At 45.6% G+C, this 13356-nt stretch overlaps 1 protein-coding gene across 1 annotated transcript in view; it reads left to right on the forward strand.

The window, feature by feature from the left end:
- ADAM19 (ADAM metallopeptidase domain 19) overlaps positions 1–13356 on the forward strand; it is a 69886-nt gene that overhangs the window by 36549 nt on the left and 19981 nt on the right. Inside the window, exons 7-9 of the mRNA XM_073649874.1 lie at positions 3880–3945; positions 4022–4093; positions 12567–12733. Coding sequence (XP_073505975.1) covers positions 3880–3945; positions 4022–4093; positions 12567–12733 — 305 coding nt within the window. The remainder of the gene's footprint in view (positions 1–3879; positions 3946–4021; positions 4094–12566; positions 12734–13356) is intronic.

Consider the following 13356-nt stretch of genomic DNA (forward strand, 5'->3'; position numbering starts at 1 on the left):
GGGTCCTTCTGCTGCTAGCACTAGCCGCTCCTGTCCCGGCTGCATTGCCGCTGACCTCCGTGCTGCAGATGAGCCGCTAACGGCCGCCATCTTTTTTCTGAAATCCCGCGTCGCTGATTGGCCGCGGCCGGACCAATCAGCGACGCGGGATTTCCTGGACAGAAGGACAGCCAGACAGACAGACGGGATAAGACGATTATATATACTAGATGGAAGACTATGTGAGGCCCATTATTCTGTATGGAGGACTATGTGGGACCCATTATTCTGTATGGAGGACTATGTGGGGCCCATTATTCTGTATGGAGGACTATGTGGGGCCCATTATTCTGTATGGAGGACTATGTGGGGCCCATTATTCTGTATGGAGGACTATGTGGGGCCCATTATACTGTATGGAGGACTATGTGGGGCCCATTATTCTGTATGGAGGACTATGTGGGGCCCATTATTCTGTATGGAGGACTATGTGGGGCCCATTATTCTGTATGGAGGACTATGTGGGGCCCATTATTCTGTATGGAGGACTATGTGGGGCCATTATTCTGTATGGAGGACTGTGGGGCCCATTATTCTGTATGGAGGACTATGTGGGGCTATTATTCTGTATGGAGGACTATGTGGGGCTCATTATTCGGTATGGAGGACTATGTGGGGCCCATTATTCTGTATGGAGGACTATGTGGGGCCACTATTCTGTATGGAGGACTATGTGTGGCCCATTATACTGTATAGAGGACTATGTGGGGCCCATTAGTCTGTATGGAGTACTATGTGGGTCCATTATACTGTATGGAGGACTATGTGGGGCCCATTATTCTGTATGGAGGACTATGTGGGGCCCATTATACTTTATGGAGGACTATGTGGGGCCATTATTCTGTATGGAGGACTATGTGGGGCTATTATTCTGTATGGAAGACTATGTGGGGCCCATTATTCGGTATGGAGGACTATGTGGGGCCCATTATTTGGTATGGAGGACTATGTGGGGCCCATTATTCTGTATGGAGGACTATGTGGGACCTATTATACTGAATGGAGGACTATATGAGACCCATTATTCTGTATGGAGGACTATGTGAGGCCCATTATACTGTATGGAGGACTATGTGAGGCCATTATACTGTATGGAGGACTATGTGGGGCCATTATACTGTATGGAGGACTATGTGGGCCCATTATTCTGTATGGAGGACTATGTGGGACCCATTATTCCGTATGGAGGACTATGTGGGACCCATTATTCTGTATGGAGGACTATATGGGACCCATTATTCTGTATGGAGGACTATGTTGGCCCATTATTCTGTATGGAGGACTATATTGGGCACATTATTCTGCATGGAGGACTATGTGGGACCCATTATTCTGTATGGAGGACTATGTGGGGCCCATTATACTGTATAGAGGACTATGTGGGGCCCATTAGTCTGTATGGAGTACTATGTGGGGCCATTATACTGTATGGAGGACTATGTGGGGCCCATTATACTGTATGGAGGACTATGTGGGGCCATTATTCTGTATGGAGCACTATGTGGGGCCATTATACTGTATGGAGGACTATGTGGGCCCATTATTCTGTATGGAGGACTATGTGGGACCCATTATTCTGTATGGAGGACTATGTGGGACCCATTATTCTATATGGAAGACTATATGGGGCACATTATTCTGCATGGAGGACTATGTGGTGCCCATTATTCTGTATGGAGGATTATGTGGGGCTCATTATTCTGTATGGAGGACTATGTGGGGCCCATTATTCTGTATGAAGGACTACGTGGGGCCATTATACTGTATGGAGGACTACGTGGGGCACATTATACTGTATACTGGTTGGCCCATTACTTTGTCCAAGTTTTTCATTTTGGCCGTCTGTGATTGAGTTTGACATCCTTGATCTAAGGAATAGTACAGGTGCACAATGCCTGTCCCAGCAGGTAAGTGCTGACCCGAGGTCATTAGTGCCGCTTACCTCCTGATGCGGAAGTGAACGGCATCGGACAAACCTTCAGACTGAGATGTTTTTTGGTTCCAGATAATCTGCAAATCATTTTGGATGGAGCCGCTCATCTCTGCTGAAGCCCCGAGCACCTAACATAGAAGTGTTATTGTAACATGTAATAGGCATGAGCCCCCAGATATCGCCGATTCCGTGAACATCGTTTGTTCCTCGTATTCCGCTCCCTGGAGATCGATGCACGAAGCAGATGTCCATTATCTGCTGCTCGTTAGTGCTGCCGGCCTCTGGATGTCACACATTGCAGACACGGCCAAACAGAGCACATCCCCCTCATTACACCGCCATCTGGTGCATCCGTACAGATGTTTGGAGTCGTTCCCACTGTACGGCCACAGATCTCTGATCCTTCAGAGATATCACATCTGTCCCTCGTAAGTTATTCCACGTCCTGGGCCGAGTCCGCTCTCCGTGGGCTAGAAGTGGCGCCCAAAGCAGTAAAAGGTTATTGCTTCACCGGAACATCTCCTTTCCTTAGAGTTACCTTTATGGCCGGGATCAGAGGATCCTCCGATCTCGGCCGTTTATCCCTTCGATTTTCATGGTCATTTAACAGAGGTCTCCCCACTTTGGATTCCTGGCTCCTGGTTCCGTGAGGAATATTTGTTGTTGATTTTGTTGTTGTCGCTGCTGATTTACCTTAAAGGGGGCTGTCAACCTTTTTTTTTTTTTCTTTCTTTTTTACTTAAATCCATGTTTTTTTTTTACTAAAAATCATTTTTGCAATTGGATTGCATTAAAAATTTTGCACCGTTTGCCTTCTACAGCCTTTGTGCTGCACTGTCATCTGCAGAATGGGTTAACTTAGAGTCTGCCAGTGAGCTCGCTTTTTTTTTTTTTTAAAGTCTGGTAAAGTGTTTTTACTCTTTATCTGTCTTTTTCTGAGCTTCTAACATCTGATTTTTGACCACAGACCACATGAAAGTAAAATCTGCAGGGAAACTAAGAGCCTGTGAAAGACAAACAGTGCAAAATTTGTAATGAAAACCATTTGTAAAAAATATTTTTTTAGCCCAAAATACATGAGTTTAAGTAAAAAAAACCAACAATTTAATTTATGGGAATAAATCTTTAAAGGGGTATTCCCATACTGATAGATAGATATTGTTGGATTGCACTGTGGCAATCTACGGCTCAATAAAATTTGAGCCTTAAAGGCAGTGCTTCCTGGGAAAAAAATATGCAAATGAGCTCTCCTCTGGATTGGGGAAAAAAACTGTCTCTCTAGTGAAATTTATAGGTAGCAATACTGTAAGCCAGTATTTAACATATTAAAAGTCATGGAAAGCTTTGTAGGCATTTTTGTTTTCCTTAAATGCATGTATTTGGGGCTAAAAATCATTTTTACATTTGGGTTTCATTAAAACTTTTGCACCGTTTGCCTTCTACAGCCTCTATGCTGCACTGTCTAAGTCTGGCTGCTCAATGAGTCAACTGAGGATCCATCAGTGATCTCTTATTGGAGAGTTTATAGCTTATTTTTCTTCTTTTGGGCTGATTTATAACCAGAAAGTCAAGCTCAACCTTTATGTTGTCGTGAATAAGCTGAGAGAAGCTCAGAAGAAGGAAGATGAGTTATCAGTGCAAAATGAGCTCACTGATGGATATACAGTTAGCTCATTCTGCAGACAATTGCTGAAACCCAATTACAAAAATGATTTTTAGATAAAAAATACATACATTTAAGTAAGAAAGTGCCCCCCCCCAAGGTGTCTACATTGTTTAATGAGCTCTAAATATTATTAAAAAGGCATCCGGTAGCCTGCGGTGTGACTTCATGGTTTGCTGCTGCCCGTTTTCTGTATTCCCATGATTACTACAGTCTGGAATCAGATCCCTTGTGTGTCCTACAGGTGAGAAGAGAGGACGCGGAGGGGGACAGATGTGTGGAGCTGTACCTGGTCGCCGACTACGCAGAGGTAAAGCAGGAAATGCCCGACGCGCGTCTCAGGTTCATATATTGGATTTGCGTTGATTTGTGTTTTCCGCATTCAGTTCCAGAAACATGACCTGGACTTGGAGCGGACGCATCGCAAGATGCTGGAAGTCGCCAATTATATGGATAAGGTAATGGGGTTTAATGGTATCACCCATAGTCGTACCCAAAAATCGATGTAAATCTGGGGTCGCTAACCTTTCCTATTATGGGAGCCACATTCAGCTCTCAGAGACGGCTGCAAGCCCCATTCTATGCGGAAAAATCATAGAAGTCCCCCTGTGTGCCTCATAAACTTATAATTCCCTGAGTGCCCCCTTATAAAGTATAATACCCCAAGTACCGCCTTATAAAGAGCTTATGCCCCAAGTGCCACCTTATACAGTAGTGATGCCCGCAGTGCCCCCTTATAAAGTAGTAATGTCTTCAGTGTCCCCTTATGAAGTAGGAATGCCCTGGGTGCCCCCTCATGAAGTAGTAATGCCCTGAGTGTCGCCTTATGAAGTAGTAATGCCCTCAGAGGCCTTTTATGAAGTAGAAATGCCCTCAGTGCCCCCTTTTGAAGTAGTAATACCCTCAGAGGCCCCTTATAAAGTAGTAATGCCCTCAATGCTCCCTTATGAAGTAGTAATGCCCTCAGTGCCCCCTTATGAAGTAGAAATGCCCTCAGTGCCCCCTTATGAAGTAATTTCCTCAGTGCCCTCTTATGTAGGAATGTCCTCAGTGACCCCTTATGAAGTAGTAATGTCTTCAGTGCCCCCTTATGAAGTAGTAATATCCTCAGTGCCCCCTTATGAAATAGTAATATCCTCAGTGCCCACTTATGAAGTAGTAATATCCTCAGTGCCCCCTTATGAAATAGTAATATCCTCAGTGCCCCCTTATGAAGTAGTAATGCCCTCAGTGCCCCCTTATGAAGTAGTAATGTCTTCAATGCCTTCTTATGAAGTAGTAATGGCCTCAGTGCCCCCTTATGAAGTAATAATTCCCTGAGTGCCCCCTTATGAAGTAGTAATTCCCTGAGTGCCTCCTTTTGAAGTAGTAATACCCTCAGAAGCCCCTTATGAAGTAGTAATGTCCTCAGTGCCCCCTTATGAAGTAGTAATGGCCTCAGTGCCCCCTTATGAAGTAGTAATGTCTTCAATGCCCTCTTATGAAGTAGTAATGGCCTCAGTGTCCCCTTATGAGGTAGTAATTCCCTGAGTGCCCCCTTATTATTATTATTTATTATTATAGCGCCATTTATTCCATGACACTTTACATGTGAAAAAGGGGTATACATACAAGAACAATTACAATAATCTTGAACACAATGTGACAGCGACTGGTACAGGAGGAGCGAGGACCCTGCCCGCGAGGGCTCACAATCTACAAGGGATGGGTGAGGATACAGTAGGTGAGGGTAGAGCTGGTCATGCAGCGGTATGGTGGAGCGGTGGTTACTGCAGGTTGTAGGCTTGTTGGAAGAGGTGGGTCTTCAGGCTCCTTTTGAAGGTTTCCACGGCAGGCGAGAGTCTGACGTGTTGGGGTAGAGAGTCCCAGAGTAGGGGGGAAGCACAAGAGAAATCTTGTATGCGATTGTGGGAGGAGGAGATTAGAGGGGAGTAGAGAAGGAGATCTTGTGAGGATCGGAGGTTGCGTGCGGGTATGCACTGGGAGACTAGGTCACAGATGTATGGAGGAGACAGGTTGTGAATGGCTTTGTATGCCGTGGTTAGGATTTTGAACTGGAGTCTCTGGGCAATGGGGAGCCAGTGAAGAGATTGACAGAGAGGAGAGGCCGGGGAATAGCGGGGGGACAGGTGGATTAGTCGGGCCGCCGAGTTTAGGATGGATTGGAGGGGTGCAAGAGTGTTAGAGGGGAGGCCACAGAGCAGGAGGTTGCAGTAGTCAAGGCGGGAGATGATGAGGGCGTGCACTAGTGTTTTTGCAGATTCATGGTTGAGGAATGTGCGGATCCGGGAGATATTTTTGAGTTGGAGTCGGCAGGAAGTGGAAAGGGCTTGGATATGTGGTTTGAAGGAGAGTTCAGAGTCCAGGGTTACCCCAAGGCAGCGAGCCTGAGGGACTGGGGAGAGTGAGCAGCCATTGACGTTGATAGATAGGTCAGTTGGGGGGGGTGAATGAGATGGTGGAAAGATGATGAATTCTGTTTTGTCCATGTTAAGTTTTAGAAATCTAGCAGAGAAGAAGGATGAAATAGCAGACAGGCATTGTGGGATTTTGGTTAGTAAGGAGGTGATATCGGGTCCAGAGAGGTAGATCTGTGTGTCATCAGCATAGAGGTGATAATGAAAGCCATGAGACTCTATGAGCTGTCCCAGGCCGAAGGTGTAGATGGAGAAGAGCAGGGGTCCTAGAACTGAACCTTGGGGGACACCGACAGATAGGGGGTGAGATGAGGAGGTGGTGTGTGGGTGGGAGACACTGAATGTCCTGTCTGTTAGGTATGAGGAGATCCAGGATAGGGCCAAGTCTGTGATGCCGAGAGATGACAGAGTTTGTAGTAAGAGGGAATGGTCCACTGTGTCGAAGGCAGATGACAGGTCTAGGAGGAGGAGGACAGAGTAGTGTCACTTAGATTTGGTAGTTAGTAGGTCGTTGGTAACTTTAGTCAGTGCAGTTTCAGTAGAATGGTGCGTTCGGAAACCAGATTGTAGGCGGTCGAAGAGGGAGCAGGAAGAGAGGTGGGAGGACAGCTCAGAATGGACATGTTGTTCCAGTAGTTTTGAGGCACAGGGGAGAAGTGATATGGGGCGATAGCTAGTGAGAGAGGATGGGTTAAGGGAGGGCTTTTTGAGGATGGGTGTGATTGAGGCATGTTTGAAACATGAGGGGAAGACACCAGTTGTTAATGACAGGTTGAAGAGGTGGGCTAGGGCTGGGATGAAGATAGTGGTAAGGTTTGGGATGAGGTGGGACAGGATTGGGTCAAGTTTGCAGGTGGTGAGGTGTGATTCGGAGAGTAAACAGGAAAGTTGATCTTCCATAATGGTGGAGAAGGTGGTTTTGGAGGAGGAGGGTTGAGTAGGTGTGGGGAGGGGCTGTGGGGGCTTTAGGCAAAAGCTTTGTCTGATGGTGTCAATCTTCTGCTTGTAGAATGAGGCAAAGTCTTCGGCTGAAATAAGAGGAGAGGGAGGAGGCACTGGGGTACGGAGGAGAGAATTGAAGGTGTTGAATAGTTGTTTGGGGTTGTGAGACAGGGAGGATATGAGAGATGCGAAGAGATATGAGAGATGCTCGTCGCAGTTCTTTAGTTAGGCTGGTGTGCCAGGGTTGTCTGTTGATTGAGCGAGCTTTGGTATGTGTGAAGGGGGCGACTGAATCGAGAGCTGCAGCTGTTGTGGTGTTGTATAAAGTAGCAGCAACATCTGCATCATGTAAGGAACTAATGTCTGTAAGAGGGAGAAGGGATTCAGAGAGTGAGTGTAGGTCAAGGTGTTTGAGATTTCTGCGAGGGTATGCAAGTTTGTGGAGTGGGGATTGTTTCCCTGGAGAGGGTAGAGAATGTAAGTAGGTTGTGGTCAGAGAGAGGGAGAGGTGAGTTAGAGAGGTTAGATAGGGAACAGAGGCGGGTGAAGATGAGGTCCAGTGTGTGGCCATCTTTGTGGGTGGGTGTGGAGGACCACTGAGTAAGACCGAAGGAGGAAGTTAGGGATAGAAGCTTAGAGGCAGCTGAGAGGGAAGTGCCAATGGGGATGTTAACGTCACCCATGAGGATAGTGGGGATGTCAACGGAGAGGAAATGAAGCAGTCAAGTGGTGAAGTGGTCAAAGAAAGTGGTGGTTGATCTTGGGGGGCGGTAAATGACAGCCAGTTGGAGGTTGGAGGGGGAGTAGATGTGCACGCAGTGCACTTCAAAAGAGGGGAGAGTAATGGAGGGCGGCAGTGAGATATGGGTGAAGGAGAAGTTATCTGAGAGGAGGAAACCTAATCCTCCACCATGCTTGCCAGTGGGGCGGGGGGTATGTGAGAGGTGGAATCCGCCGTACGAAAGTGCTGCAGGAGAGGCCGTGTCAGAGGGGGTGAGCCAGGTTTCAGTGATGCCGAGGAAGGAAAGCTTGTTAATGATGAAGAGGTCGTGAATGTAGGAGAGTTTGTTGCAGATGGAGCGAGCGTTTCATAGAGCTCCTGTTAGAGGGACTGGGGAAGTGGGGCTGGGAGGATGGGTATAAGGTTAGAAGGGTTACGAGAGTTTGGGATAGATCGTGGGTAGGAGGTGGAAGTGATTGTAGGGATGTGGTGAGGAGGGCCGGGATGTGGAGAAATGTCGCCGGCAGTGAGGAGGAGCAGAGAAAGCGTTAGTAGGTGGACGCAGGAGAGGGCATGAGGTGGTTGTCTGTGTTTGGAGACAAAGGATTGTATGTTGAGGAATAGCTCTGAGGAGGAGGTGAGATGGGTGGGGAGAATGGAGGGAGAGATGAAGAGTTCATTACTAGGTGTCCCTAGGGGTGGTTGTAAGAAGTGAAGGATTAAGGGGGTGAGAGTGAAAACAAACACAAACATTGTTTACTGTGACTTAGTATCCAGTTCCCTTCATGTTCAATTCAGGATTAATTCATATTTCTCACACTTCAGCAATGACCACACTTAAGGTAATGGACACAGACTAAAGTCTAACAGACTCCTGGCCCACAATATATTTGGTACAGAATGCATTCAGCTATGAACCAGAGGGGAGAGGTTTGTGCTCATCTTGATCAGCTGATTAAGGCTGAACCAGATGCTGGATAGTCAAAGGCTAAGTAAACAAGGTCATAAATGAAAGTGGGGGGTAGCTGGTGTAACTTGAAGAACATACCATTAGTAAATAGGAGCAGAGAGGTATAGAGAAGTCTGCATGGAAGTCAGGATGGGAAAGCTGAGTCACGTACCATTAGTAAATAGGAGCAGAGAGGTATAGAGAAGTCTACATGGAAGTCAGGATGGGAAAGCTGAGTCACGTACCATTAGTAAATAGGAGCAGAGAGGTATAGAGAAGTCTGCATGGAAGTCAGGATGGGAAAGCTGAGTCACGTACCATTGGTAAACAGGCGCTGAGAGGTATAGAGAAGTCTGCATGAAAGTCAGGATGGGAAAGCTGAGTCACGTACCTGTAAGAGGAATGGATAAACAGAGATGCTGATAAGAGTGCGGTGGTGGCAGGTAAAGTACAGTCTGCATGCATCATATTATTCAGGATTAATTCATATTTCTCACACTTCAGCAATGGCCACACTTAAGGTGATGGACACAGACTGTCCATCACCTTATGAAGTAGTATTGTCCTCAGTGCCCCCTTATGAAGTAGGAATGTCCTCAGTGCCCCCTTATGATGTAGGAATGTCCTCAGTGCCCCCTTATGGAGTAGTAATACCCTCAGTGCCCCCTTATGATGTAGGAATGTCCTCAGTGTCCCCTTATGAAGTAGTAATACCCTCAGTGCCCCCTTATGATGTAGGAATGTCCTCAGTGCCCCCTTATGAAGTAGTATTGTCCTCAGTGCCCCCTTATGAAGTAGTAATGTCCTCAGTGCTCCCTTATGATGTAGTAATGTCCTCAGTGCCCCCTTATGATGTAGGAATGTCCTCAGTGCCCCCTTATGAAGTAGTAATGTCCTCAGTGCCCCCTTATGAAGTAGTAATGCCCTCAGTGCTCCGTTATGATGTAGGAATGTCCTCAGTGCCCCCTTATGAAGTAGTAATGTCCTCAGTGCTCCCTTATGATGTAGGAATGTCCTCAGTGTCCCCTTATGAAGTAGTAATGGCCTCAGTGCCCCCTTATGAAGTAGTAATGGCCTCAGTGCCCCCTTATGAAGTAGTAATGCCCTCAGTGCCCCCTTGTGAAGTAGTAATGGCCTCAGTGCCCCCTTGTGAAGTAGTAATGGCCTCAGTGCCCCCTTATGAAGTAGTAATGGCCTCAGTGCCCCCTTATAAAGTAGTAATTCTCTGAGTGCCCCCTTATGAAGTAGTAATGGCCTCAGTGCCCCCTTATGAAGTAGTAATGTCATGTCATCAGTACCCCCTTATGAAGTAGTAATGTCCTCAGTGCCCCCTTATGAAGTAGTAATACCCTCAGTGCCCCCTTATGAAGTAGTAATGTCCTCAGTGCCCCCTTATGAAGTAGTAATACCCTCAGTGCCCCCTTATGATGTAGAAATGTCCTCAGTGCCCCCTTATGATGTAGAAATGTCATCAGTGCCCCGTTATGATGTAGGAATGTCGTCAGTGCCCCCTTATGATGTAGTAATGCCCTCAGTGCCCCCTTATGAAGTAGTAATGCCCTCAGTGCCCCCTTATGGTGAGGGAATGTCCTCAGTACCCCCATATGAAGTAGTAATGTCCTCAGTGCCCCCTTATGAAGTAGTAATTCTCTGAGTGCCCCCTTATGAAGTAGTAATTCTCTGAGTGCCTCCTTATGAATTAGTAATGCCCTCCGTGCCCCCTTATGATGTAGGAATGTCCTCAGTGCCCTCTTATGATGTAGGAATGTCCTCAGTGCCCCCTTATGAAGTAATAATGCCCTCAGTGCCCCCATATGAAGTAGTAATGTCCTCAGTGCTCCCTTATGAAGTAGTAATGTCCTCAGTGCTCCCTTATGAAGTAGTAATGCCCTCAGTGCCCCCTTATGAAGTAGTAATGCCCTCAGTGCCCCCTTGTGAAGTAGTAATGTCCTCAGTGCCCCCTTATGAAGTAATGTCCTCAGTGCCCCCTTATGAAGTAGTAATGCCCTCAGTGCCCCCTTGTGAAGTAGTAATGCCCTCAGTGCTCCCTTATGAAGTAATAATGCCTTGAGTGATCGTTTAAGTGATATTGTCTTGCGTGCCCCTTCTGAAGTAATAATGCCCCCTTAACCCTATAGTGACCAATGGACGTCTTTTCACTGACCTGTGATATAAGAGACTAGCGTTCCCCGACAGGTGAGAATCCTGTAGCTGTCACCTGTACACTATAGCTGGCAACTTTCTGCATCAGCCACAATCAGTGTTAGCACCGACCATGGACGTTAAACCCCTTAGATTCTGCTGTCAATAGTGACTACAGAATCTAAATAGTTAACAGAGTGTGGGGGTTCCCTCTTTAACCCGATCGGCACCCTGAGATCTTGATTGGGTGGTCCTGATGTTTGCCATGGCAGGTAACGGCCTTAGGGTCTTCCGGCTATAGTGGCCTGTTCAGACGTTATCAAAATTTAGGTGGTAAAAATGAACTTTTTCATTCTTGTCATGCCACTTTCCATTACTTCCTGAAAAGAACCAGAAGGGATAATGAACTACCTGAAAGCAGTTTTAAATACATTGAGGGGTGCGGTTTTTAAAACGGTATCACTTTTGGGTGGTTTCCAAGATATAGGACCCCCAAAGTCACTTCAAAACTGAACAGGTCCCTATAAAAATAAGTTTTGTAAAATTTTACTTGAAAAAATGAAAAATTACTTCTACATCTTTAAACCTTCTAAAATGCTAAGAAAATAAAACAACACTTTACAAATGGAGCTGATGTAAAGCAGACATGAGGGGAATGTTATATATTAATGTTTTTGTGTGCTATGACTATTGGGATTAAGGGAATAGTCGTTTGAAAATTGGAATTTTTAAAACATTTTTGTCAAATTTCTGATAATTTTATAAATAAACGCAAAAACATGTCAACCTAAATTTACCATTATTATAAAGTATCATGTGTTACGAAACAACAATCTCAAAATGAAATGGGGTGTGTTGAAGTGTGCCAGAGATAGTACTGCATAAAGTGACACTGATCAGATTTAAAAAAAAATTGGTCCTGTCACTAAGGGGTTAAAAAGTAACCTCTAGAGTGCCTGTTTTAAAGTAACAATGTCCTAGAGAGAAAAAAAAACTAACTTTATGCTCAACTAATCCCAAGTTTCCGGACAAGTCCAAAAAACAGTAAAGATCTAGACGGCACATCCCGATATTACACACTGATCTAGTGCGTCTGAGCAACATCTCCAAAACTGTGCACCAGGTTCTAAATAAACATTTTTATCAAAATGTATAAGCCAATTTTTGCTTTTGTTCTTTCCTCCAAAAACAGCGCCACCCCTGTCCATCTGTTGTCTCTGGTATTGCAGCTCAACCTCATTCCCTTCAAAGCAGCTGAGCAGCAATACCAGAGACAACAGATGGACAAAAGTGGTATAGTTTATGGAAGTAATCAGCATAGTTTTTCTATCCCTGTACTACCTGTTTAAAGGGGTTGTCCACCTTTAGGACCAGTTTCTTTTTTTATTTTTTTTTATTACTAATTGCATGTATTTGGGGCTAAAAATATATATTTTTAATTTCGGTTCATTAAAGGATTTCCCTTCTATAGCTTTGGTATTGCTCTGTCTACTGCTGGCTGCAGAATGAGTTTACTGAAAATCCATCAGCGAGCTCGTTCTGACTGGGAGTTTGTAACTCTCTTATCTGTCTTTTTCTGAGCTCCTCCCAGCTGATTTATGACCACAGACCTCATCAGAGTTGAATGTGAAGGAAAACAAGGAGTCTGTAAAAGCCGAACGGTGCAAAATTTTTAATGGAACCCAATTTCAAAAATGCTTTGTGGGCTTTTCTGCGTGCTGTCCTCATCATCCTCACTTTGATAGAAGTTGTGCGTCCAGTTTTACAGGGCTCTGAAGATTCGTATCGCTCTGGTTGGGTTGGAGGTCTGGACAACAGCAGATAAATGCAACGTGTCGGAAAACCCGTACATCACCTTACGTGCCTTCCTGTCTTGGAGAAGAAAGATCCTATTACAGAGGCCGCATGACAACGCACAGCTCATAACGTAAGGAAATCGCTACCCGATACATTCATACAGCATTGCTATGATCTTAGCAAAATAAGGGGGGATACATGTGCCCCCCATCATTACAGGGGGCCACACATTACATTAAAGGATTTGTCCAGGACTTGGATATTGATGACCTATATTGGAAAGCTATGTCATCACTTAATGATCGCTTTTGATCGGACTTGGGACCCCCACCGATACTGAGAATGAAAGGTCTTAAGTTTAGAAATTATCCCCGATCCATGAGATGACGAGGACTTCCCGATTGCTGGGGGTCTGACTGCTGGGACCCCCACCGACTCTGAGAACCAGGGCTCTAAAGGTGGTCATCATGCGCACTGCCGCTCCATTCATTCTTGTAGTAGTGCTGAAGACCACCCGATTGCACTTCTTGGCTATCTTAGGTGGTCCCATTAAGAATGAATGGAGCGGCAGTGCTCATGATCGACTACTGCTCCATTCACATGGACCTGGTTCTTAGGGTCAGTGGGATTCTCAATGGTCGGACCCCCACTTATGGATAGGAGATAACTTCCACACTTGAGAATATCCATCACTTACGTAAATGTGAATACTGCTTAAAGTAGCTCTTGATGCCTGTACCAAAAACATCAAGA

Source organism: Phyllobates terribilis, unplaced genomic scaffold (genome assembly GCF_046119375.1).
Source record: "Phyllobates terribilis strain yellow unplaced genomic scaffold, ASM4611937v1 Scaffold_10__3_contigs__length_209671492, whole genome shotgun sequence".
NCBI classification, from domain to species: domain Eukaryota; kingdom Metazoa; phylum Chordata; class Amphibia; order Anura; family Dendrobatidae; genus Phyllobates; species Phyllobates terribilis.